Source organism: Protomyctophum bolini (assembly GCF_963924005.1).
Source record: "Protomyctophum bolini genome assembly, chromosome: 19".
Taxonomy (NCBI): domain Eukaryota; kingdom Metazoa; phylum Chordata; class Actinopteri; order Myctophiformes; family Myctophidae; genus Protomyctophum; species Protomyctophum bolini.
In genome coordinates, this window is record NC_137880.1 from 26,293,210 (window position 1) to 26,320,557 (window position 27,348).

At 40.7% G+C, this 27,348-nt stretch overlaps 3 protein-coding genes across 6 annotated transcripts in view; all 3 read right to left on the reverse strand.

The window, feature by feature from the left end:
* The window catches only part of LOC308334764 (guanylate-binding protein 1-like), an 11,791-nt gene extending 6,008 nt beyond the window's left edge, over positions 1–5,783 (reverse strand). The window contains exons 1-6 of one of the 2 annotated variants that reach the window (XM_080791584.1): positions 4,942–5,783; positions 3,692–3,889; positions 2,961–3,088; positions 1,640–1,749; positions 944–1,128; positions 585–818 (exon numbers count right to left, since the gene is read on the reverse strand). In XM_080791584.1, the coding sequence (XP_080647710.1) occupies positions 585–818; positions 944–1,128; positions 1,640–1,749; positions 2,961–3,088; positions 3,692–3,881 (847 nt within the window). In that variant the 5' untranslated portion in view covers positions 3,882–3,889; positions 4,942–5,783. Of the gene's footprint in view, positions 1–584; positions 819–943; positions 1,129–1,639; positions 1,750–2,960; positions 3,089–3,691; positions 3,893–4,941 lie in introns of both variants that reach the window. The other variant, XM_080791583.1, reaches the window with a different exon arrangement.
* LOC308334765 (adenosine 5'-monophosphoramidase HINT2-like) overlaps positions 1–7,341 on the reverse strand; it is an 18,860-nt gene extending 11,519 nt beyond the window's left edge. Inside the window, exons 1-4 of the mRNA XM_080791585.1 lie at positions 7,045–7,341; positions 6,519–6,636; positions 6,348–6,417; positions 6,044–6,170 (exon numbers count right to left, since the gene is read on the reverse strand). Coding sequence (XP_080647711.1) covers positions 6,044–6,170; positions 6,348–6,417; positions 6,519–6,636; positions 7,045–7,239 — 510 coding nt within the window. The 5' untranslated portion in view covers positions 7,240–7,341. The remainder of the gene's footprint in view (positions 1–6,043; positions 6,171–6,347; positions 6,418–6,518; positions 6,637–7,044) is intronic.
* A 565-nt stretch (positions 7,342–7,906) lies between these two features.
* Positions 7,907–26,809, reverse strand: ncoa7b (nuclear receptor coactivator 7b). Of its 3 annotated transcripts, XM_080790925.1 has the most exons (18): positions 26,682–26,809; positions 26,332–26,414; positions 25,196–25,352; positions 22,542–22,729; positions 19,563–19,630; positions 19,345–19,452; positions 19,150–19,251; positions 17,755–17,880; positions 17,408–17,592; positions 16,784–16,938; positions 15,924–16,577; positions 14,200–14,371; positions 13,264–13,411; positions 12,173–12,298; positions 11,791–11,943; positions 10,902–10,997; positions 10,698–10,771; positions 7,907–10,353 (listed from the first exon to the last, which is right to left on the reverse strand). In XM_080790925.1, the coding sequence occupies exons 3-18, from the start codon at positions 25,231–25,233 to the stop codon at positions 10,218–10,220; spliced, it is 2,529 nt and encodes an 842-aa protein (XP_080647051.1). In that variant the 5' UTR covers positions 25,234–25,352; positions 26,332–26,414; positions 26,682–26,809; the 3' UTR covers positions 7,907–10,217. The 3 variants fall into 3 exon arrangements, with proteins under 3 accessions (XP_080647051.1, XP_080647052.1, XP_080647050.1); XM_080790926.1 differs by having other exon boundaries at positions 16,784–16,905; positions 26,332–26,809; XM_080790924.1 differs by having other exon boundaries at positions 26,332–26,809.
* Between the last annotated feature and the right edge of the window lie 539 nt (positions 26,810–27,348).

Genomic DNA, 27,348 nt, shown 5'->3' on the forward strand with positions numbered 1-27,348 from the left:
CTGCTGTTGATGGCTCAGTTGATAGCAATTAGTCCTAATGATCTCTTAGTTCAGTTTCAGAGATACAGTCTGATTAGTGTGCTAACTAAAACACAGACAGAAGACAAAACAGATAGTACAAAAATAAAGAAAGGAAATGGATAGAAAAGTTCAGAGTGTATGTGCTCACTTACTGTGTACCAGAGTGCAGGTTAACAAGCAAGTGCAGAGTCAGACCGTTAGTCAGAGAGTCTGTGAAAGTGGGGCCTATATATAGGCCTGAAAGAGATTTTCTACAAAAGTAGGTGGAGCTAATAGTTCAAATGAGCTGCTGTTGATGGCTCAGTTGATAGCAATTAGTCCTAATGATCTCTTAGTTCAGTTTCAGAGATACAGTCTGATTAGTGTGCTAACTAAAACACAGACAGAAGACAAAACAGATAGTACAAAAATAAAGAAAGGAAATGGATAGAAAAGTTCAGAGTGTATGTGCTCACTTACTGTGTACCAGAGTGCAGGTTAACAAGCAAGTGCAGAGTCAGACCGTTAGTCAATCCCTCACATGCTGTATGGCTGCAGTGTACCTTTATTTAAATCCCACTTACTTCTGCCAGTGACCTTTATGCCGTCACTGAGAGTCTTGGTGTGAGACTCGGTGTAGATGTGTTCAGTGAACTTGTTGGCCTGTTCAACAAAGTCTGGATCCAGTTGATCATCAGTCACTTCCTCCATTCGTTGCATTATCTTAGGCTTGGCCGGTCTCTCAAACACAAAACAATGGCGAGGCAAGAAGAATTTACGTAGGCAGGCACGGGGTTCGTTGTACTGCGACATCCCACCTTTGGCAAAATGAAACACACACAGAACACAATATACCTTTTAAGTTTAAAGACCTTCTGATGCTTATAGTTTAAATGATTGAAATCTCAATTATATTCAAATAATTTTCAGCAGTTCATGAAACCTTTAATCTCCTTGAGACCGTGTTCCAGGTATTCGTCGGATGAACAGGGTTTCCCATCAATCTCCAGGAGGAGTGAAAAGTCTCGCACAGCCCACACAAACGAGGGAAGGTAACGTACCATTGTACGATCATCATCCTTCTCCTCCGATTTAATTTTGATATTCTTTGTCAGTTCTGTCACATAGCTGTAAGGGGTGGTGTTAAGGACGTCCCACAACAACACTGGGTTTGTAAACCGTTTTACAGGAGGGTAGACTGAGCAGGGATATACTTAGAAACTGTACTGTACTTTTAGGACAGAAATATGAATATCTAAAATTGTCCTCCCAATATTGTGATATTGATTAGTTAGTACTAATAGTAGTAAGCTACCCATTGTCGTGGACAGACAAGTGGACAAGTTGCAAAGTTGCAGTCAGTGTTTTACTGTTTGAAGGAGGCAAGATTCATGTACTTATTGGCCAGTTTATGACACAAAAGAATCTTGTAAGATTTTGGAATTTTTGCCTTTATAGTCATTTCATCAGTTACATATATCGTAATATATCGTTGATTAAATCTCTTGGAATATATTGAATATTGCATTATATTATCATTATCGATATCGTATCGTGAGGTCAGGTACCCATGTCGTCCCACCCCTAGTTTTCAGTAACTAGCACAACACTGATGAGCTAAAGTGTGTGTGAAGGATACTGAAGGTTCTCCATGGATTTATTATCAATGGTACCCATGCTGTTGTAGACCAGGGTGCTGCTGAGCAGAACTGCCATGGCAAAGATCCAGTTGTCATTCTTCGTATCTCCCTGAAACCACAAAACATTGTTTCGATTTACTCTGATCACCTGTAGTTCATAGTTTGCCACCCTTTAGTTTCACATTCATTCATCATTCAATGTTTTTTTAACAGACAGCCAAAAAATAAGTTTCATTCATTCATGCATTCATTGAACAATTTAGCCAATTTGTATAATCCTGGGTGCAGTCGAAGATTTACCTTTTGACCTGTGTCCTACAATGATACATTGTGTAATATTTTTGGGGGCGTTTTCATGTGTGTAGAACATGGTCGTGAGTTAAATAAAATGAATGATGATAATCCATTTCTGATGTTTGTGGGTCAATCTCAACTCTCAATCTGTTTGACGTTTATATCTTTTCAATACAAGGTCAATATGAGTATCAAAACCACCAACTTGCGACGGGCATTGTCCCCCTTCAATAAAACATTAACTATTTCAAAGTAAATAATAAAGTTGTTTTAATTTTTTCAGGACAATTATAATGTACTGTAGGCATATACAAGGCTTATTAGCCAGGGATCTTAGACACTTTGCTGAATACAGATAACTTTTAATTAGAGCAATCGTTGACAATTGCAGGACACAATATATTAATTCATTACTGTGTCCTGGCACCCACACAATCCTCAAATGCCTCCCCGGCATCCTCCATGTGGAAAGACATCGCTTCTCATTGCTTCAACATCTCATATCTGTTCATGTATGTATTGCAGCAGCAAGCTTCACTAGAGCAAACAAGGGGTCCATTTGGTTCCAAACCATCATTTAGCTGGGGACCCCCTGTCCATGCCCCACCCGGCTATGCAATACCCGTTGTACCTGTGTCAGAGTAACCGTACCACCCATCTGTGTCCCTTTTCTGGACACATATGGAGATGTCTGTATCTGTCTCTCCGTGTTCCTTTATTCTTATATATGGAGTTATGTGCCAGGCATACCCAAATATGGAGTGTTGTGATGTCAGAACTGGACAGCTCCATATATGGACCCTGGGACCCTGTCCAGTGTCCAGAGCCCTGGCAGAGGCTTTTGTGGCGGTTCTGAACACTCCCTGTGGGGGTGCGGAACACGTGTGTCGAATTTGAAGTCGTTGGGGCGAATGGTTCTCGAGTTACGTGGATTATAGCCGTACACACGTACAGACAGAGACATGGTGCATTTATAAATCAGATAAAATGCAACATGATTTGAACATGAAACAAATGGTGTCTCACCTTCTCAACATCTCCCAGTCCCTCTGTATCCAGCAGCACCAGAGTGTGGTCAGTCTTTCTGGGGTGAGGTACACACCACATCCAGATGCCCTTTGTCTTGGATTGGATGGTGGATCCCAGAGGGAATCCTTGACAATAACAACAAACCAAATTACATTCAAAAGATATTTCAACCATACTGTCCATATTTATTGTTCGTAAAGAAAGAACATGCATGTCTCATTAATTACTAATGGTTGCAGCCTGGGGATTTTTCACTTTCATTTATACGGTAGTCATGGGTGTTGATGCGTCGAACAATTTGATTCCAAGTCATTCTTGCAGATTTTCAGATGGAAAAGTAACTATATGACCAGCAATGTATCTAACATCAGCATTATATTTATTTAAAACCTCTAAAAACACATTGAGGGTGAGCCCTCAACTACTGGTTCTATACTGGAGGTGCTAGGGACTCGTAGGGAGATGCTAATATTGATATTAAAATGTGCATTTATCCAAGGTGCTTTACATGAGTAGATTGTGCATTACATTCACCCATTCACACACACACATTCATACACCAATGCAAGGAACCAACCTGCATATCAGGAGCAATTAAGGGTTGCTCGAGGACACTTCCACACTAACCCTGGGGGAGCCCGGGTTCGAACTGACCAGACCACTCTACCCCTGAGCCACTGCTGCCCCATTACACTACATGTACTGTACCTTATAATGAAAAAGCTCACCTTTGTTTGTCCCAGCCAGCTTGTTCATGAGGTAGGACTTTCCGGTTCGGTACATGCCCACTACTGACACCACAACCACTTTCTGCTCAATCTGCTGTAAAATCTCCAGGGCACTGGGAACCACACGGAGACTCCCTTTACTGTCACTCTCTATCAGACATACTGGCTCCTCCATGCTGCAGGCTGCCATGACGGTCACTGCTAGTGGAGAAAACACAACATAATTAAAAAAAACACAGAGAGACAGTATAATACGTACACTACTACCTAATGATTGTGGAATTAATGCTTTATTTTAAAAGGGAAACAACAACATATTATTGTATTGTGTTTGCCAGGATGTCATGAGTTGTGGCCATGGCCATCAGAACCCATGCAGGCAATTTGCAGGGAATATCGTTAGATACAATCATACACAACATGCCATTCAAATATGGGGTTTGATGTTCATGATCAAGTCACACAATTAAAAACTGGAGTTAATCCAAAGTGCTCTCCAATCAAGAAAGCCACTGCCACAGAGTGAAAGTGAAACAAATAATGACAAATCACAGAATTTGCAGGGTTGATCGTTAGAGGACCCACAACATGCCATTCAAATATGGAGTTAACAGGCTACAATTGTGAATTGAACCGTCAAACAATAAATGGGTCTCCTTATATTGAACAAAAAGATCAATCAAAAGGCAATAATTTTGTACATGCAGGTACCATACAAGAAACTTTCCTAATGTTTCTTTTGTAAAAATACAAAAGAGCATTGTGAACTGTGTCAATCAATGTGATCAATCAATCTCTGGTTTATGAATCCATGTCACACTGCCCTATAAAAATCACAATGAAACATGCAACTTACGGTAATTCATAATCATGGTAGACAAGTGTCTCTCACTGTATGTCATGTCACTGCACTATATCTTATCTATCATCAGCGCTATCATGGTAAAACAGTATAAATGAGGCCTTCCCAGACATGCTTATTGTCTGACTACACAAGGCTAACCTGTACCAGCCCCATTCAACACATAGACATGTAAAGTACATCATCATACTGATGATAAAACATGCTCAACTACACATTCACAATTCAAAATGTGTGCCTCATTTGACTGCAGCGTTTATGACAGGAAGACTAGAATGAAATAAAGACAATGTGCTCTCCAATACCCCAAAGTTCTCTGAGCGCCTCGTACACCACCCCTCCAAACACTAATCTACTGTAAGTATTTTAATTCACCACCAGGTCTTACCTACTGTGACGGAGAGGTGGAGTGTTGAGACTCAGGAGCCTTTAGGTTCTTCAAGTGGGGAGATGGGTTGGAAAAGGCTTCATATACTGTACACGCACAGTCGCACACTTGCAGGTGGATTCATTCGTGACCAATCAAATGATGGCTTTTCATTGTGAAGTGCTCAGTGCAACAATTTCAGTTTCAGTTTGACGAGATCAAACTATCCTTGTGTGGAAAGGGCAGAGTCATAAAAAAACTAAACATTGTACTGTTCCTCTCTCTTGAACAGTACAGGGTACAGTCAAGCACATAGGACAGCACTGAAGAAAGACCTTGCAGTCTTGTTTCCATTCGGATCCTATGTATTCATTCACAATAACAACAATTGAAACATTAAAAACATTAAATCTATGTACAGGTTGGAGTAGAAATACATTTGAGGGGGGGGGGGGATAAAGACGTGGGGCAATCACCTTCTCTGCTTTTGACTTGATGAGTGACAGGTGTTAAGACCTGGTCAAGCAAAACACATCCAAATTTCAGTAGTAGTGAAACACCCAAAAGGCGCCTTTTCAGTGTAATAAATATCCATGGGAGCAGTGTACAGACTCTTTTTCTGTTTTCATGTGTTCTTCTGTCCAGCACCTGGTCCGTTATCGTTTGCATATAGTTCATGTGAGATGCCATAAAAAACATAACCAAACCAGTTACGAGAAATAGGCTATTCTTTTTTTTACATTATACTTCTGACTATGTTTTATATACAGCAATGCAGGATTTCATGACTTTATACAGTAAGTGTCAGTCAATTCGATAAACTACATTGCATTATATTTTGTCCTCTTTCTTTCACAATTCATAGGGAGCTCTTCTTCACTTTAGGTGTAATTTTAAGCATTAACTCGTTCAAAACATTCTTCTGAGTTGTTTGGTGCACCCCAAAGGCACATTTGATTGAATTTCTGGATGGACTATCCTTAAGCCACTTCAGTAGGCACTGTTCCTGTGGAGAGTGGAGACGGGCATAATTGACTATTAATTCAGAAACATATGTGCGCACGCACATACAAAAACATATGAAACAGACAGATCTCACAATTCACTAGTCAACAGCACTCACTTCAATAAATCTCTGTGAGTTTGGAAGGAATTTATATTCCATATACTCAGAAATCTGGCTGGCTGGGGCAAGCACATGGAGGTGCAGGTGATCTACTGATGTGTATGGGGGTTGGTGGAAGCCCAGCCTGTGTTGATACATTGATGAAATTGTCAACTAGTTATCGATAGATAACAGATAGACATGAGACAATAAATATAACAGAGATATATAGGGTGATATTTAGGATGGTGTGCCATAATGATCCAGAGAATGTCACAGTTATGGTGAATCATGCAAACTGAATGTTTGAGTCATCAGGTACCTTATATCCTTCATGTCGGTGATCCCTTGCTCACGTAATGCACATTTCCCCATATCTGCCATCCTTTCAACTGTTGCATTAATCAATGCATCAATTACGAATACATTATTACATAGAAGAGAGGCTATTACTTTCCAACAGTGTTGACTTGTGTTTTGATGACATACTCACCCAGGCCAACATGTTCTTTGTCAAGGGACAAGCAGCTGAGTATGTGTTCTCTAGGTATAACCAGGTAGTGGTGCGGGGCAGCAGGGTAGATGTCCCGGAAGCAGACCAGCTTATCATTCTGATGGGAATATGAGGTGTATTCTGTAGCTATATTATTCAATTAGGCTAGTCAAGTCACTCAACCATTACATTTACCCGTGTAAATTTCAATATAATATAATAATTAATATAATGTAATTTAGTGTATGACATGTTTTCAAAAGACACAACTTTCTCGTTTACAATAGCTAATTCCATAATGGCAAAACAGGAAGAAAACCCTGATTTAAAGGTTTATTTTAGGATAGTTTCTACAATTAATTTAACCAGCAACCAAATATTGATTATACAAAATAATACAAACTTGAACTTGAACTACATATGAACAGTAGACTAGACTTCCGTATAGAGGCCTATCAGAGCCATAGATGTAAAACAAGTAACACTTCTATCAGTTCTATGGCTCTGAGGCCCATATCTAGCCTACCTGTAGAATGATTTCAGTGTCTTTGTCTCGATCGCTCGCTATTGTGCAGAACATACAACTTTTGGGGGTTTCTTCCATATTTACAAATGTTCGTCGACCGATGTTTCCGTGTCTGTCTGTTATACGCTCCCCCAACAAGCGGATTGCTTTCGGGACCGACCGGGTATCAACGGACAACGGTTGAACTGAGGTCATGTCGCACGTGGGTGAAAAGTGAAAACAGCCCCCACGTTGCAAATCTCTCTCTCTCTCTCTCTGCTATGCCAGCCTAACCCTAGGCTAAACTGATTTCTAACCTTTTTCTCAGTAAACAGACAAGAATACAAGAACCGCCCCATTGAGTAATCTGAGTTCCCAGAAGTTTTATTTCTCGCCACTAGGGGGGCACCGCACCCACTGAGTGGTCGTCGTGCGGTCGGCGGAAAATAACGTTTAGGTAGTACCTCTCTTTCGCTCGCGCGCGCACACACACACACACACACACACACACGATTTTGGCCATAAAGTATTTGCTACTCTAAAATTGTCTAAATTTAAACTATCGACAGTGTAACTAAAGTTCCAGGTCTGTACTGAAACAACAGGGGTCTCTGGGGTGTTCAAAAGAGTCTGCAATGAGTGACTATATAATGAGTGACTATATATTCTGAATACCTTTTTGTGTGGTGTTTATAAACTACATTTTCTGAGTAACTATAGCAAACTATATTCTGTAGCAGGTGTTGCTGTTGTTCAACATCAGTGGGATGTTTGAGTGGGAAATGATTATTTCTGGGTAAAGTGTAAGATGATCACCCAGACATTGCACAGATTTACATCAGATGTAATTCGATTGGAGTAACAAAAAAAAAAAAGGCATTGGTGTATATTAGCATTTATTTAGCTTTAAATGTGATAGCATTGACAACACAATAAATAGTTCCTCAGTGATATAGAGTAGGGCAGTTTTGGATTCACAGGAAATAATACTTTGAGCATTCACAGTCAAACACTTAAAAGGACACAAGTCATGTTCACATGAATAGATAGTGAATAGCGTGGGAGATGCCATAGCAATGATGAATGTTTTTCAATATTGCATACCGTATTCCATGCACCACTACCACCCAGTGAAAGGTTGATGTGTAAAACACAGGATATTAATGACCTTTTTTTCTATGCTAGCTGGTAAACTGGGCTTAAAGTGCATAAAAACTGCAGATTTTCCCTTTTGGTCTTGTGTATTGAATGAATAAACAGCTTACCTTATGTAGAGGTAGACAAACCACGTTCAGTAACATTACATTTTAGAAATGCTTTAACCACTTTAACCCTATACTTCGTTGACCGGGGCAGGGTCCTCCAGGGGTCTATCCTTGGACTTCTTTTTTGTCCTCGATATCAAATCAAGGAAATAACTCATCTAAAATCTCACAATACACCACAACACTAACATGTTGTGAGCTTGTAGATCTGTAACTCTCACCGAATATACACCTTTTACAATATGCCCAGAATAGAGTCGCTATAACGTTTAAGTGGTTAAGTTAAACACTTGAACAACATTGAGTTACATTAAGACAAAAACTGCCTATCTACAAGCTCACAAGGCATTGCAATGTGACGCGATGCGAGCTTGTAGATAAGCTATTTTTGGGAAAGGGAACCGGTGTAGACGGAAAAAAGCGGTCCAAGTACAGAGTCGACTGAGGTCCTGTTTACTAGTCTAGAAAGTAAGTGGTTAACTACAAAGGCCAAGTCTTATCCATAGAAGCAGTGAAATGTTCCTACCTCCCGCAGTGCCATTGGTGCTACACTAATACTGGCTATAGCCCTTTTCTAACAATGACCACACAAAAACTGTACTGTAAGTACTGTTATATAGAATTGGTTCAACTGAGATAAGAATTCAATACTGACACTGGATGTTTTTTTGTTGTTTTGTCTCATGTATTGCTTGTAGGGATACTTTTTTTTAATTTTTTTGTATTCAAATGTTTTGGATGGTAAAATAAAGAAACATGGACAGTCACATTCAGCATAACATACATAATAATAATAAAAAGACGATGAGAACTTAAAACCATTAAAAAAGCGAAAACAAATTGTGTAAAAATATAATTTTAAAATCTTGTATAAAATATGATGAACAGAAAAAAGGTAAATCATTTAAAATAAAACTTTTGGTCGTTGCAAACATTTCCCTTTGCACGTTACCCATCTGGCGAACCAGTTGTTTTATATTGTGAAAGGGACATGATATGAAAATGATATACAATGGGGAAATGCAATGGAACATTCTGTCAAAACTATGGCTCAAAATATGAGAACACTAAGGGATCGGCTTCTGAGGAAAGTACACCATTCCTCACTGTAAACATTTAACTCCTCTGTCTGCTTTTAAAGTGGGTTTAAATTGGAGGGTATGCAGATCATTGAAATCACAAATGCATCAACGCCTCCTACACACAGTAGGGGGGGGGGGGGGGAATCCCGTTTTTGCCAACTGTACATATTCCCAATTATACACATTACAACAATCCGTTTTGCACAAAGGAACCTACATTACTGGACACCCTTTTTTGATACAGATTATAAAGCCAGCTTTTTTCATATAACTTCAACAGTAACATAAGCATACAGGGGTCCTTTGGCCCTCAGTCATAGGGTTAACACACACCCTTATATTCCCTTACCTTTCGGTACGTAGTGGTAAGGCAGTCCTGCATGCTGGGATAATTGGAGGCATTGTGGAATGTCTAAGGCAGCATACAAAGTGAGAGGAAATAACAGCAGTGACATTTCACACTTCCTCTCTTCATGGGACAACAAGCCAGACCTTCAGTAAGCTGGCCAACCCACCTGGGGCACAACCACCCAAAACTCAGACCTCAGCAGTTGATATCCACATCCTCCAAACACTGTCCAAATAATAATTTCAGACTGGCGAGCGCTTCCAAATAAGAGCAATCCAGAAGGCCATCTTATCCATTTAATTCACTTCGTATAAGAAATAGACAAACCCTGACTATTTCCTCATTATTCACCTTGACACACACAAAAAGTTTAGTTTTTATGTGGGTGGCTAGTGATGCCTCATAGTGGTAAATAAGATACAGTACATATGCAGACTTGGGATTTGAAGGTTTCAGAGGGGCAGGGTGTGACTGCGGATGTGGCAGCATCGAGCAAAGCTACTCAAAGGCCCAGACCTCTACACTGTGGATGTTGAAGTCCTGCTGAGCAGCAAGGGGTTGATTGTTGAAGGTAGCACAGCAGGTGGTGGTGCCCCGGTACAGCTCAGCATCCAACCACAACCCCAACTGACCACTGCACAGGATGGAGGGTGTAAAGGAACAGTAGAGTGAATAGAGGAAATCAGTAGTTTGGACGCAGCAATATATTAGGCTTTTTCATGCGTGTGTGTGTGGCATGGGGTTTGAACATTTGAAGCTCATCCTGGAGTCCAGGATTGCATTTGGAATTAATTCACATACAATCACAGGACACGGCTCCCAACTGAAGTTGTCACTGAACATTACTCTGCAGTTTATAATAGCTATACAAAAATTACCAACTCACTTAATGCTCTCAAACCTCTTTAGCAAATGTACTGTGAACACCTATCAGGCTGACGACTGACAGGTTATGTAGGCTACTGCATATCTACTTACCCTCCTCCTCCCATCTGGAGAGAGTCAGTAGAGCCTTTCACAAAGTACGAGTTCTCCCCTGTCCAGCGATACACCTGCCGAAGAAATAGCAAACCATGTCAGAATGGACCACTTGAATCATCTTTCAAGACAGATTTGCAATTTGCTTTGAAAAGACAATTTACCCAAACCAAACTGTAAACATTATGTAAACTTCGTACAAACCTTGATCTCAGGACAGAAGCTGTAGAGGAACGTCTCTCCAGTGCCATAGCAGTACTCGCTCACTTTGAAAGGATGAGTAGAGAATGCCCCAAACACCTGAGTGAAAGAAGGATAATTAAAGTACAGGATCGAATACATTAACAGTAAACTGACTATTTCCTCATATGCACATTTTACTGATCTGCATGTTAGAGAAAGTTGCATACCAGTTGAATAAATGATTAGTGAAGAATTATCAAACCACTATAAGTTGCACTGGAAATGCTCTGCCAATTTAACCTCATGCCTTGAGTTACTAGTCAAGGGCTATTTGAAGTGTTTCGTTAGATTAAGGCCTGTACGCACTGCACAATCCTTTATTATCGTTCACGTCCTACCATGTCAGACTATCAGATTAAATTGGAATACATTTTTGCCATTTTTTTCTCTTGAGACTGGGCACACTACACGGTTTTCACATTACCCGATATATTCACGCCAGGGGACACTTTCTCGAAATATATTGTAATCGGGAGTCCGCAGCGCCCGGGCAGCTGTTCCCACACACACACGCATACCCAAGTTGTTTGTTAGGCTATAGTGCGTACCAAAATATCTTAATAACCAAAATAGTACTTAAATATGCACTTCCACCGGCATGGACAGCTATATAAAACAGATTAAACAATTCACTCACATTAAATTCACTACTAATAACGATAAGTAATCGTTTTTTCGGGCTTAAAATCAGCCTTTATCCGCAAACATCACCATCTGGATACATGTATGCATGTGCATGCACATCACAATCACGAGGTTCAATCAAATTCAATAACTTTATTTTCATTGCAGGTGCAACAAATTTTCAATTTGCAAGTCCAACGCAGGAGAAAATGAAAATACTGTATACCTGGCTGTCCATGTCTTTGATGACCAGCAGCACAGGACTGTCCACATCCAGCAGCATCCTGTACAGGGTCTTCAGGCTGGTACCGTGCAACAAATTGCTGTAGACCAGTCTCCAAGGGTAACCCTGCACTCGGGCTGGTAAGCGGCATGCAAGCTAAATGGCAGTCAACCAATCAAGACAGAGAGAGAGACTGGTCTGTTTGTGTTTGGGATTACGTGAAGCATCTAGCAACAAGTAAAGCTTAATTTATACTCTGTTGTACGATGGTGGAGTGTCGCTTGCCGTCTCAGAGCCGATTTATATGACTTTCCTTGCATATCTCTCCGCTCTTCTCGGCAAGTGACATGGTTGTACGACACGACAGAATGAAAATCAGGCTTACCTTTTCAATGTGTGTGTCCTCAAGTAGAGCACTGATATCAGTGAGGATGGGCAGTGCTTCCATTGTCAAGTCTCCGTCATAGCTGCCGAAACTCTGCCTGCGCTTTGCCTCATTGATGGTGATGATCTGGGAACAACGAGCACAGTTCAAACACATGGTTATTCAAATAGTTAGATGGTGAATAAATAAAGTGACTAGGACTCACTAAAGTTTAGATTGATTAGTTTATGACTTGTAGTTGGATGAAGAGCATTAGCTTGAAAACATCACTACTGGTGGATTGTCAATAAATGACACTACAGTGTGCAGACTCTTTTATCTTTCATTATTGTCTATCCTGCCCGCCCAGGATGACGTTGTGCCGGTCACCATCTTTGTGTCTCACTGAGTGACAACAGTTATAAATAAGGAAGCACTGTGTCAATAATATGATAAAGCCACCGTCCCTTGAGTGTAATATTGCGTTCCCATCAGAATAAAACACCAGCAGTCTTTAAAGGTATATTCAGTGATTTACTTAATTCAAATATCACTTTTCTTTTGTTTTGTTGTGATAATACTCCCTACTATAGTGTGCTGACCAGTTAACCCCTGGGGGTAAAAAAAAAAGTGCACATCTTGTTACCGGGGGCGGACCGGTTTTTTTTCCAAATCACTGAATGCTCCTTTAAACTTTAAATAAAACATATAAAATAAACAAATAAAATACTACAATGTTGTAGAGTCTACAGCATTGTCTCAAGACAAGTATTTTATTTAGAGAGTGATAACAACTGCATGGCCTCCCTGTCTAACCTTCAAAGATACTTATTATTTGTGCCACAATGCAATGTTTAGTGCCAAAGCACAGACTGGCTACATGTGTTCTAGTGTGGATGGTCTATGCCTATTGGCTAAATGGAAATTGCAACCTTTATAAATACTTCACCAGGAATGTCAGGCTTCAAGGACGTCATGCACATAGTGGAATATGCTGTTATTGGTCTACTTTTGAGTGGACAGACATGCATACCAATACAGACAGACAAGCCTAGCTTTAAATACTGTGACCTGTGTGCAGCGTAAATACTGCCTATTCCTACTGAGCTTACCTCCCAGCTACAAGATGCGGGATCACTGAAGAAGTTATCAACCATATCCAACTCATCCTTCTCCACTACCACGAATCCCTGCTCCCGAGCATCCTTCCCATACGCATCCGGAGACCACTGGACAAAGAATGCATACAGGTCGTTGACCCTGGAGCGGACAGACATTGCACCAGGAAGAAGCACATCAATGAAGACACACATACAAAACAAACAGATGTTTGGTTAACCCTTTCAGTGAAACCCATGTCTAGAATGCATTATAAATACTTTTTCATGTATTAGAATCTCATTATGACTTGAAAGGATAGCCCCTTGAGATGCAGCATCTCATTTTAGAGGGGGTCCCGTACACAGGGAAAAACATTACATACAGTACAGTGCAGTTACACAAATAGACAGTGCACAATAGACAATACAGACATGTACAGATACAGTTAGCTTGCTCATCCACACAAAGCATTTTATAATCACATCAAGTCAAATTTCATGTGCTGGTCAGTCGTTTGCCAGGATTGTAGTACATTATAATTCTTATAGTTTCCATACATAATGCATTAATAACATTTGTAATGGTAATTTGTAAAGTGGTCATTTGGTGCTTTAAGTGAAGAAAAAATAAGCATTAAATCTATAGTATGCAAGAACACACAAACAGTCTACACTTCCAGGAATGCCATTAATTAAATGCTTTACAATGAGTTATGATTATTGAAATGACGCAATATAACATTAGACTCCATTTGTCCAAGAGGGACATGGGTATAAGGAAAATACATGTATATATGACTGCTTATAACTTATATATTATAAGCAGATTATAATGCATTATAAATACAGGTATGTTTACAATGCATTATAAACATGGCCTTCATACAAAGTGTTTTTGTATTTCAGGTAGGCTTAAGCAGAAATCATGTTGATTGGCTGTTCTCTCACCTTTCCTGTGGCACAGCAAACCAGTACTCTGGCTGCTTTCCCTTCCCCCCGAACCAGTGGGCAGGGGAAGAGCTCAACCCTGTGGCGAACGACTTCCTCATTGGCTTCCCCACTTTGAAGCACAGGAACATGGGAGGAGTCTTGCTCTTCTCCTCAGAGGAGCGAAGCATGTCTAGCAACAGAAGAAAATGAAAAGATCTTTTCAGTTTTCAAGCAAATGAATGCTGTGATATGCACTTTTGCAGCATTATCTGAAATGATCCCGACAGCAAATGAAAATAAATAAAAATAAAGGCTGGATGACCAACAATGAGCGCACGCGCACACACACACACACACACACACACACACACACACACACACACACACACACACACACACACACAAAATGTTTAAAACTTAAATGCTTCCTCATCCAGCTCCACCATTGACCATGATGTGAAATGACACATTTGATGTAATTTGGTTCAAGTCAACATTTTGCCAAGAAATTAAAGATACAGAGAATACAAATGGTCTTCTCTCACACATGTGATGTAGTTAGATTCAGATTAGTAGTAGAAGTCAGCTAAGAATCCAAATCCAGGATCAGCGTTATTGTCACATCAAATGAAGTAAATAAAAAGCACACCCGTGTGAAGTGAGGGGCGCTCTTATCATCATACATCATCATGACGTAAAGTAGACACTATGGCTATTTGCTCAGACACGATGTTGTAAAATTCTCCATTAATTGTCAAATGGAATTTAATGTTTGTTAAAGACGAAGTTTGTGGACAGTAACTAAAAGCTGGATGTGGGAGGGGCTAGCACCCTTCAAAAAGTGGGTGAACTGTGTTTTTGTGCATAGTTCCCATCGTGTTATTTTTCCAAGAAAACAAAGAAAGGGAAGAAGAGAGAGGGGGTGGTGTAGGAGGATCAATGCAGGAAAGAAGAAAGTTTGAGTGATTTTACCACAAAAAGTACAAGTAAAGGGTTTCAGATATTTAGAGGGTTTCAGATATTTAGAAGCTTGTTTCACAAACGGTCCCTCTTATCTTATTTACAATACAAGTAAGGGGTTTTAAGATATTTACAGCTAGTTTCACAGATGGCACAATAGTAGGGTCTTTCTTAGCCAATTATCAGGCTGTACGGCTAAGAAAAGACAATAAGCTAAGAAAGACCCTTTAAAGGCTTAGTTCAGATTTTTGGCCATTAATATAGTGGCTGCAACTTGCAAATACTTGCCTTAATCCCGTGGTGGGAGTTCTGGTCTGGTTTTGGTGAATATTAAGTAGTTCTGGTCATTTGGTGGGAGTCTGGAGGCCACTCATTAAAAATAAATGAATCCACAAAACTAGTAACTGTATTGTTGACATATTTGAACATTCGTTCAACATTAAGTCTATGGGATTTATTTTCTAATGCAACACTTATGATGTAAATAGTTTGCCAGCTAAGTCTATGGACTTTAATGTTTGTTTTCAGGACACTAAATGACGACGTAAGACGTCATGTGGCCAATAAATAGTAAATACAGTGGCGTCCCTCACTTCACATGAGTGTGATCTTTTTGTGTCCAGTATCACTACACCAGCACAAAATAATTGTTCCAAAAGGGGTCAAAGTTGAACGAAAGTTGTGGTAGAACCACTATATTAATGGCAATTATTTCCTACAGCTTTAAGTCCAGAAATCTGAATGAACCCTTTAAGAGACCGGTTATGAGAAAGAACCCTTACCTTCTATGGGTGCCTGCATCCTCTGCAATAGCCAAGTCTTCATCTCTGCCTCATAGTTCCTCTTCTGTCTCTCCGTCTCGCTCAGTCCTCCGTCTGCTGTTGGTCCATTCTGCAGCTCCAAATCAAGACATTGGTCCTTAGGGCTGTTGCTGCCAATGATATCATGTACACCGTTCACCAAGTCTGCAGTCCCTTTAGATCTGAGGTCTTTGGTTTTCAATGCTTCCATGTCTGTAGGTATGTCATTGACGTTGTTGACGTCAACCCGTTTTTCAGTTCCTGAGGAAGATTGCTGTGATTCTCCATCCTTTACCGAGCTGTTCTGAGGCACGCCCTCGTCCTCTTCCTCATCCAGCTTCACTTTGGTCTGACAGAGCATTGGCGTCAGAGGAGAGTCTTTCTGTTCAGAGTCGGCAGGTCTCAGAAGCTCCGGTTGATCTTTCTGTTCAGAGTCGGCAGGTCTCAGAAGCTCCGGTTGATCTTCCTGTTCAGAGTCGGCAGGTCTCAGAAGCTCCGGTTGATCCCTGCTGATGGTGCTATGTGCTTTGGGAGACATCACCCCAGATTCCTCAGCGCTCCCGTTGACTGTGGGCTCCAGCTCTGTGAAGCCCTCATCTGACGGAGACTTCTCCGTCTGCTCGCCCCCTCCACTCCCTGCCATTCAGAATATTACTTACTCTTCAGTCAATTAGCATTAACAATTCAATTTGCAGCTCATCAAGAACAAATAATTTCATTACGGATGCTTGTTGCACAATCGAGTTCACGCTCAACAGTTAACAGCAATTCTAGAATGGATTCAGCTGCCACACAATACAAAATGACCTGAATGGATCGTGCTAGTTTGGCTTTGGTGTTACCAGATTCTGAGAGGGCTGAGTCGATGTTGTCCAGTATAATGGGGATCTTGGGATCCAGAGCCTCATAGCGGCTGAAGGGGTTGAGATCACGCTCAGAGGGCAGCTGTTCCCATTCCCCGGGCCTGTACACAGGACACAGATCCTGGGGTAGGTCTCTGTGGCATTACAGAGCGCCATACACACACACACACACCGCAAACCGCGATTGGGGGGGGAGGGAGGGGGGATGAAAAAGAAATATCGAACAAAAATGAACATGATGCAATTTAACTGAAAAATAACTGAACAAATTGTGAGGCTTTTAAATTGTAAAGTAATTCAAAATGGCAAGAATGAAACAAATGACAAATAATATAACATATAAACAACTTAAAACAAACAAATTATGTATTCTTTAAATAAAAAAAATTAGCATTCCTTGAAATTGTGGGTTGGAAGGGGAGAGTGAGTGAGAAAGTAGCATAGAAACACATAGGGCCTGATACAAGCAGTTCCTATTTTAGACACCAGCAGTATATGTATATGCAATGTATTCAGACATTGAAGGGAAGAACAAGAATTTTAGGCTGAGAAAGTCTGAGATCCAAACAAAGACACACACACACACACGAGAAAGACCCTTACGACGGGAGGGCATCCTTGAGCTTCATGCGAGACACGTCGTCATAGAGTGCCACAGAGAGCACCTCCTCCATAGGACAGATCAGGCCGTACTCCTCGCAGCCATGCTCGATCACCAGGGGGTCGGACTTGTGGGGGTCAAACATGATGTTGTTTGGCGTCACAATCATCACTCCACCCACCACACCCTGCCAGATCAACATGAACACAAACAAGACAGGAAACGGCACGTGTTACTGTAGATCAATAACATAAGGGTCTTGGTCAAAATCAACTACCTGTATGGATGGTAAATGCCAGTGATAGTTAATGAACAAATAAATAAACCAAGAAACATTGGTTTTGCTCACCATGCCATCTGTGAAGTATTTGCAGCTCATCTTGATGAATTTAACCGTTGATGGGCTGTCATCCTCCGAGGGTGGAGATAACTGACGTCGTAGAGGTTTTGCTGAACAGCTGTTTGAAACACCGTCCTGGAAGCCAGTACAAAGCCAGATCAGACACATCCTACAGGTCTTGTTCGCGTCAATCTATTAATTAACCCATTCAGGACGGGAACCCCTTTTGGTGTTTTTAGCATTGTTATACTTTAGCTATATATAACACCGAGCTACGAGCTTGTAGATCTGCTATTTTTTTTAAACGTGAAAATGTGGCGACTCAGTTAAGCAAAGACACGCCCCCGCCTGTCTCTGATTGGCCAGAGCTCTTTGCTCGAACCACCTCACATGGGCGGACCGTGTAAAATATCTCTCAAAACCGACCCTGCTTTTTGATCTCATCTAAAATCCGTCTCACATTTTGTTATTGGGATTAAGGTTAGGGTTATATATTTTTTTCTACGTTTTTATCCCACGATTGTGTAACCCATTTTTACCCAGTGTCAATTATCTAATGTAATCTTGGGCGCTACAGTACACTTCCTCTGCCAACCTGGGGAGGCAGCGGACTGACCCCATGCTTCCTTCTATGCATGAGGAGTCCAAGCTGCTTCTTTTCACCTGACAGGGGAGAGTTTCCCCGGCCGTAGTGTGTGGAAGGAACACGTTATTCCAACCAGTTCCTTTCCCCTCCATCAGGAGCCCCGGCTGGTCAGGGGGAGGTAGTTTAGAGAAAAGGATTACTGCATGTTTTTGTGAGGGTACAGTCTGTAAAGGTCTGTCTTTTTGCATGAAACAAAACAGTAAATGCCTAGAAGGCACCAGCAAGCCATCTCTAAAAGTGTTGTCTGCGTGTTTGTCTGTGTGCATTTTTAGGGAGCTACAGTAATCTAAAAAAAACAACAACTGCTGATATACTTATTACCGACTAAACACACATTTTCTAATTGAAGTCAATGAAATCCGGATGGGGCTGAAACCTTGCCTTGACTGACCACATGAACAATATGAATGTTAGGCTATTCTTCGTAGTTCAACAGACAAAAGGCACCCTTTACCAACTTGTAGGATTCGCTAGGGTATCTAATCCCTGTACGGCTTGGCCAATTGTGTTTGTTGGAACGCCTAGGCAAGTGAATGCAGCGGTTGTGGGCAAGAACTTTACCCCATGTCTGAGCGCCCCCAATATACATGATTTGGACATAATGTTTGGATGGATGTGCTATGTGTAAATATGTAGATACCTCGTTTGTTTTTTTATTCCTTCTTTTTGTCCTTTACCTTGTTTGGTTTTTTATTCCTTCTTTTTGTCGTCGTCCCCCCCTTCAAACAGACTTGTAAAGTGTATTATAAGTAACTTACATGCGATGCTTCCTGTGGTCGTCCATTTGTGGAGGAAGGATCACAGGAACACTCCGATTTTGTCTCGGATTCCGACAGGCTAACATCAGGGACAAACAGTTTCTGAAAGTGTGACGGAGACGACTGCATTATTCACTAGTCGAACAAAGACATACAGGGTTATTCTGCAGAATGTGGCTCAGTCCAAAGCCCTACCTGACCAGGGTAAAGACTGCGAGAGAAGAGCTTGTTCAGCTGGACCAGTTTGTTTGGTGTGACGTTGAATTTAAGCGCAGTGCTGTTTAGGGTATCAGTGGATCCAACCTGCAACATGTTTCACATGAATACAGGGCTCAACATAGTATGAGAATTCATATAATCTTCAGGAGGTGTCAGAGTTACAACAGCCTATGACTGTAAAATGAACTACTTACAATGAATTCGACTGTTCCTGGGGGCCTCTTTTTCTCTCTCTTGGCCTGGCTTTTACTCTTACCGACATCTGTGAGAGAGATATACAGGTAGAGTGAGCAAGAGAATAAAAGAGATTGTTATGAATGTAATACATGTATAAGAGCTCTCTATGATGACAAAGGATAGGTTCTCTATATTTGACAATTATTGCATCAGTCCCAGGACGTTATTACAACAACATATACTAAAACCATTGTTCAATACAAATAAGAGCAGCTATTCGCAGGTGCCTTTTCATCAGCAAGATATTCAGCACTATCATTTAAAAAAAAGTTTTAGCTATGAGGTTTTCAACAGACAAACATTTCTAAATGAGGACAGGACAAGCACGCTGCACGCAGTAGCTATTTGTGAGTTGGTCGCTTTATGCCCTTCCGTCTGAGGAAGAGCATTGTGCTCGAAACGTCACAGTCATCAATTTTTGCAAATAAAGGCACTAAAGGCATCGGAGCCCACAGTGTGTGAGCGTCTTCATTTTTGATCTTTCTATACTACTCACCGCTCGGCACCTGACCAAATTTGGGTTGGATGTGCATGTCTTTGTACTCTTTTCGTTGGTCGCTTTATGACTCATTGTCGGCCAACGTGCTGCCTCATCATTATCTAGAAACAGTGGTTCCCAAACTTCAGATCGAGAGATATAGGCATTATTTGCAAACTAGTGAAAATAGCAGCTCTACAAAGCAGATCTACTTGTAGATCAGTTATTTTCACTACATTTTAATTATGAATTTTCTTAGATTAGTTTGTTTTAAAATGTAGGGTTAGGGTTTTGTTTTATTTAAAAAGTGTGTATGTATATATGTATGTATGTATGTATGTATACGTATGTATGTACTGTATGTGAGATAGTGTTCTTTTTACTATAGTTGTGACTCATAAAATAGTTGTGACCCATAACAACAGGTCTGTGACCCACAAATGGCTCCCATTGTTTTGGAAACGGTGATCTAAAACACCACCCCACATACAGTATACACAGACGCAGTGCATCGTGGGAGGGGAGCTCCCCCCTCCAGGTAATACATGAGACGCTGTGTGGCTAAAGCGGATAGTATCATCAGGGACATTCACCACCCCAGCCACAGCCTGTTCAGGCCGCTGCCACACCCACGGCCAGGCAAGCGATTGAGGAGCATCGGGAGCAGTACTACCAGACTCTTGAACAGCTTTTACAGTACTTGTCAGCAATCAGACTGCTGAACAAGAGCCAAGTTTTGTGGGACAGTCTGAACTGATTCATGCTCTAATAGGGACTTTTTTATAGCCTAGTCGTACATACATGCACCCATGATGAACTTTTATTTATTATGCACTCACAATTGTCATGTTATGCACTTTATGCTCTTCTCTCTCTACCTTTTAACTGCAATTAATTAATTATGAGCCTGCACAACCAAGTTTTTCACACACCTTACTTGTAATGTGATGTGACAATAAAGATTGATTCTGAATAGCCATTTGTAATAGTAGATGATCCTAGTCAGCATTTTCTTGTTGCTAGAAGTTATTAGTCCAACACTCCCAAGCACCATCCTTCCAGGCACTTCCTCATCCTTTCTGGAAAGCGTGGGCATGACTAAGCATTAGAGGAACCAGACTGCACTACTGCCTTGTGTGGGTGTGTGTGTCTGTGTGTGTACACTGGACCTCTCTTGATCCCACACACACAGTGGGTATCATAATTCTGAATAAACTGAAAGGCAGCAGTAAATGCGTATTTTGGAGAACTGTAATGGCTCCTGACTGAGAGCTGGTTGATGTTTAATTTGATGTCCATGTCGTGCTACAGGAAACAATGGTCTTTATGAAAACGACATACTGTAGGGTTTACACAGCTGCTGACAGCCGGTGTGCTGATAATAGTTGTCCATTAACACCGTCAACATGGACGTGATGTGCAGTCTACATACAACACCCTACACAAACCTAAGTTAACAGCTGCTCATGAGAAACACTATAAAAAAAAGGCTACACAAAAATACAAAAACAATGTGAAAGCACCCACCCACTCAAATGTAGGTTCACTGCAGAAGGTATATTCAAATTTAGGCCACAATGTAATTTTTTTTGTAGGGATAGGTACCAATTGCATCTACCTTCAACAACTCAAAGTAAACTGGAGTGTGTTGGTAACAATTATTGCAAAACTGCCTCACCTTAAAAGAGAAGAAATTTAAGATTTAAGATCCCTAGCTAATAAGCCTTATATGCCTTAATGCATTATAATGGCCCTATAAAACTAAACTTTAAAAGACCTAAAATATTTTACAAATAGTTCATTTTTCACTCAATAGGGACCACCTCCTGTCGCAAGTTGATGATTGTCCATGTGTGATCCAGCCCTATAGAATATATGGAATGCATGTGTTTTCTCTGCTTGCTCTCAATGAAGGTGGTCACATTTCTGAGATGCAAGGAGGGGAAGCTAGTGGCGGTGCACACAGTTGCAGCGGCTCAGTGTACTCCCAGCACATCACAATTTCGTTGTACTTGTACCTGTTACAATGACAATAAAGATCTATCTACAGTAAGGTATCATGATATCTGGCTAGGTGGTCATTGTCGGGAGATAATTCACCGAAAGGGAGTTTAACCACAGAGCGGTTAATCACCCTGACAGTATCCATACATACTGTCCCTACCATCTGTTTTACTAGCCTAACTGGAGCAAAGGTCTGACTGTGTTTTCCTTTTAAATGTTCCCGTGTTACAAATCAAATCAAAGTTAGTCCACTTGTTGCCTTTGTCTATATTATTGACTTTATGGAGGAGGCACCACTTCCGCTTTATCGCTTACTCATGATAGAGCTTCCATTGCTCCATGCTCGTATGACGGAAGCATTTGAAAATTGCGTAATAAACTGAAATGTTAGTCCAAAAAAATTACTCCCTCCCCTCTATTTTAAAATTAAACTTAATGCATTATCATGGATTACCTGAGCCAGCAGATGGATTTGCTGTGATTTTCTCTCCGTCTGTATTTTCATTCTTGTACTCAGGGTTGGTGACAATCAAGGTATCTGAACAGGAGATGATGGGCAACGTCAGGGGTGAATTAGCTGGACTCTGCTCCACCACACTCTTCTCTGATTGGCTCTGATTGAGCTGTCTCCGCCTCTTCAACCTGAGGAGAAAAAATTCAGGAGTGAGAATAAGAATTTGTTTACTTCCACTCGACTAGAAGGCTAACAAAGCCAAATTATCTCACTTACATGAATAACTAAGTCAATGTTAGCTAAACATCATTGCACAGTTAATACTGTAAGTCATGGATGTTTTGAATTTAGTTTGTAAATCTTTTCTCCAGGTAGTATTTGCTGCGAGGCATTTCAAATCAATCCATGCTTTAAAACACAAAGATAATAAATTACTGCACAAGTGCATATGTACTGTATAGTATGTTATTCACTTATTAGATTAAGGATAAAACTCATAATAAGTACTCATAAAGTTAATCATGGAAATTGGTAATTGAATCAAATCCATGATACCAGACTGTCGTCTGTCTCACTTTACTTGGCTTAGATGTCTGTTCTTCTTATCCAGTCTTGCCATAAATAGGCATTAATTAACATGGGATTGAATTATGTAATAGAGTTAGGCTTCATTAACTTAATTCAGCCTAAATGACAGTTCAGTGGATCCACAGGTTCCCTGTGCACTAAAATAATCATGCAACGGCGGTATGCTCAAAAACTAGCCCTTTGTGTGAGAATGAGTCCATTTTGAGAGCCTTCATAGCCTGGGGCAAGGAGGAATAAAGATGATGTGAGAGAGAAATATCCTAAGTGCGTTAGGGTCCTAATGGATGGGCAGCAGTCGGTCGATAAGACTGCAGACATGCAGTGTGTCGTCATCGTCGTCCGCACGCACACTCTTAAATGCTCAGTGTTCATTTAACTGAGAGTGTACACGGTCCATTTGGTTACAGTACACTCTCAGAGTTACAAATAGATAAATTAACACAGTAAGGACACTGCTGTTTCACTTCAGCACTCTCCAGCAGAGGAATGTGGTTACTTTCTATAGGTTTGCACATCTGTCTTATTGCTTTTCTGTTCTATCTTTCTCCGACTGTACCACGGAGACTCCCCGGCCTAATAATGCAAACAAGTGTTCCAGACAAACTCCTCTTCCCTTTCAGTAGCTTGGCTCTTTTGTGTTTCCGTCACAAACAGCACGAAGCACAGAAAGATTTCTATGATAGGCTAAACAAACAGCACGCTCTTATAATGGCCATGGTGACAGTTTCTTCCATTGAAAACAAGTAATTTGCATAAATGTGGCAAGTAGTTGCCGTCATAGTTAGTATCCGTGTGCATTTGTAAGTGTTCCGTGTTCCAGGAAGACCTTTGGTCTGTGTTGTACAGAAAGGAAGAAAGGGAACATATGGTGGAAATGAGCTTGGAGCTGCAGACGCATGCAGTAACTAACCGTGTCTGTTCAGAGATAAGGCTTGTTTTTCCTGACAAAATGTTCACTATCTCTTTTCCATACAGGCCCAGTCAGCAATGGTTGACTTCCTGAATTGGAGCCTAAAGCCTGTATTATACTTGGTTGCGTACCATCATGTGGCACACCAAGACCTGATCTACAAGTTCTCAGCAAATTGCAGCTCACACCCTTATGTCCTAACCAAGAAGTCCTATTTTGGAACTGGAAACCATGGCCTCTTAGTTGATGCAATGCAATACCATAAAGTGTTAAATTCTTTCCATACATTTCAATCAGTTACTAAAATAGATCAATATATTATCAAATAAGAATGTCAAATCACATTATTGGTGTGTGCCACAAGCATCTTATGGCATAGCACAAGCTGCTAATGTGAGTAATATATAGGGCTGCAACTATCGATTATCTTCTTAGCAAAAATAAAAAGGTTTTACATGAAATTCACTTATTAGTTCAATGAACTAATAACCTTAGTAATAAGCAATGTGAACCAGCTACAATGTATTTATTAATCCATCACAAGCACATTTTCAACAGCTTTGATATAATAGTTTCACAATCACAACCAGCACTTAATTCCTGCTCTTCTATGGCTCATGTTTTGGCTGGCTTGGGGTCAGTCACAGCATTTGGTGTTCTTTATTTTCACATAAGCATTGCTACCAATTACACCACTTACATATATATATAAATAAACACACTGCCAGTCCTGTATGTTCTTCAGTAAACGGATTACATGTGTAATGTGAAGGGCTGCTGTTGTGTGTTGTGTGTGTGTGTGTGATATTCCATCTATGTAGCATCAGTCGTGTATGGAATAAAATCCTAGTAGGATACTACAAAACGTAGGCAGGTCATTCGAGTGCTCCCACTTTTATCACCTTAAATGAGTCCATTATGGTTAGATCAGTCAAAGACTCGTCTCAGACAAACCTTATGTCACTTGAACCCTTGCAAGTAAATTACGGTACTTTCAGATAATCAGATTTCATATCTAGGGAGATTGGGGAAATCTAATAAGCTGGATAAAAAGTAAATTAATGGTAAATACAAATGGAGGCCAATAATGCTACAGAGGTATTCGTTTTGCTGCACAAGCAATACAACAAAACTGGACTATCCGACTGCCCCTCACCTCGAGAAATAGCTCTGCTTCCTTTCCCTTTTCTCCATCTGGCCAGTAGGGTTCTAGAAATGCATGCAGCCAAACTGTGCCCAAGAAGACACCAGACACGGCTTTGAGAAGAGATCACCTCTCCTCTCACGCTGTGCTCTCGGTCGCCCTCCTAATCCTGTTGGAGGAGGAAAGAAAAGAAGGGTTTAGCAGGCTAACCGTGTTACTTCTGTTCACTGTAAGAGCACAGTGATTGATTATGAGGCTGAGGAGGCCGCCGGTCATCAGCCTAAGTGGAGGTCGATGATAAGAACAAGAGCCACTCTAATGTTGTAGTAGCTGACCAATCTGGGAACAGATTTCAGTAAAGAGTAAGACATTTAAATGTTAAATATGTCTTGAGAATTTATAGATGACCAATAAGGAGAAATGTGCAACACAGAAAATAGCTGCTCGCCAAGCCAAATATCTTACTACTGTACGTCTGATATTGTTACACACACCACAACAGTATTTCTATTATTAGAGTAAGCTGCCTGCATCGGCATGTCAGTTAATCCAAATAATATGTAAATGTCTAACATCATGGAATCATAGAAGAACAGCAAATACATTTAAATTGAAAATATGTCTTGAGAGATAGATGACCAATAAAAATGAGAAATGCGCAACACAGAAAATAGCTACTCGCCAAATATCTACTATGTCTGATATTAATTGTTATATACACAACCAAACAGTATTTATATTATTATTATTAGAGTAATCTGCTTGCACAGGCATGGCAATTCATCCAAATAATATCATGTAACATCATGTAATTATCGAAGAAGAAAAATCTGACCATAACCATTTAAATCACTTGTAAATCATTTGGTCTGATGAAAACAGTATTTGTGCCAACAACAAACAGTATCGATTTATGATTTCCTATAAACTCAGTAGGCTGTGTTCCCCAGTAAAATCCCTGCAATCCATGATCGCAACTCCGACCCGATAATGTACAAATGGAATAAATCAAATGGATCCGATTTGATAGTAAAATAAATACGTTCAACAGTTGTATAATTGAATGTATACAGACAATATCCACGGTGAATTTAGCAGTCAGATGGCTAACCTACAGTGCTAAGAGGCCAAATCAAAACACAACCTACGTGATTCAGTCTCCACTGTCTCCAGCTCTCTCTGAGGGGAAGGGATTCCCGTTCAGCATCAGCGTCGACCCTACCTTCTTTCACTTCAAGCGGCGTGAAAGTCAACCAAATGATAATACAATGTTACAGATAATACAGTAGTTACAGATAACAAACGATGTTACAGATAACCTGCTGCTGCACTGCATTGAAGAAGAGAACTAGAGAAGGCGAAGAGCAAACACGCAGCTGCTGAAGGTACAAGGTTCAGCTGATGCTAGTTAGCAGGCTAGCCAGCCACTGTGTTTACTAGAAGACAATAGCAACCTGGCTGGAGCTGCTGTCTGGGGGGGGGGGGGGGGGTTCATTACCGCGTCAAAAGCTTCTCTTTACTCGAAAATGAAAGTTGAACACCTCCTGCAGAGCGGGCCGACGATAAGGGAACGCAAATGCACACATGCATTTCTATGTAAAAGTCAATGTTATGCTATACTCGTTATTGCTGACATACCTTTTCTGCATCCTTTTAACGACTATATGTCAAGAATCGACGTCCAACTACGCCACCTTGTGGTCTTTCTTTTCGCAGATAAGTAAGCCTGGGACCGAGGCTTAGAGCTAGGCTACCTTGTGGTAGGAAGGTCGGTAACTGGAAGGGGGAGAACATTCGCTATTCAATGTTTCGGGGGAAATGTCATTGGCCCAGAGTTTAGCAAGATTTATCTGCCATTCAGACATTTTAGACGGCCCAACAACCGACAACTCATTGCAGTTTAACATATCAAAACCAAGTCTATTGAGAAGTGTATTGTAAATATCAAATTACAATAATGCTTGTAGCGGGATATCTTTCCCTGGTGGTCTAGTGGTTAGGATTCGGCGCTCTCACCGCCGCGGCCCGGGTTCGATTCCCGGTCAGGGAACTGACATTTTTTACATACCGGTAAGTGTTTTTTGGCCTGGGTTCGATTCTGGGGTGAACTGTGTTTTTCACAACATCATTAGTTAAGACTGTTAAGTTGAATAACAATTTATTGC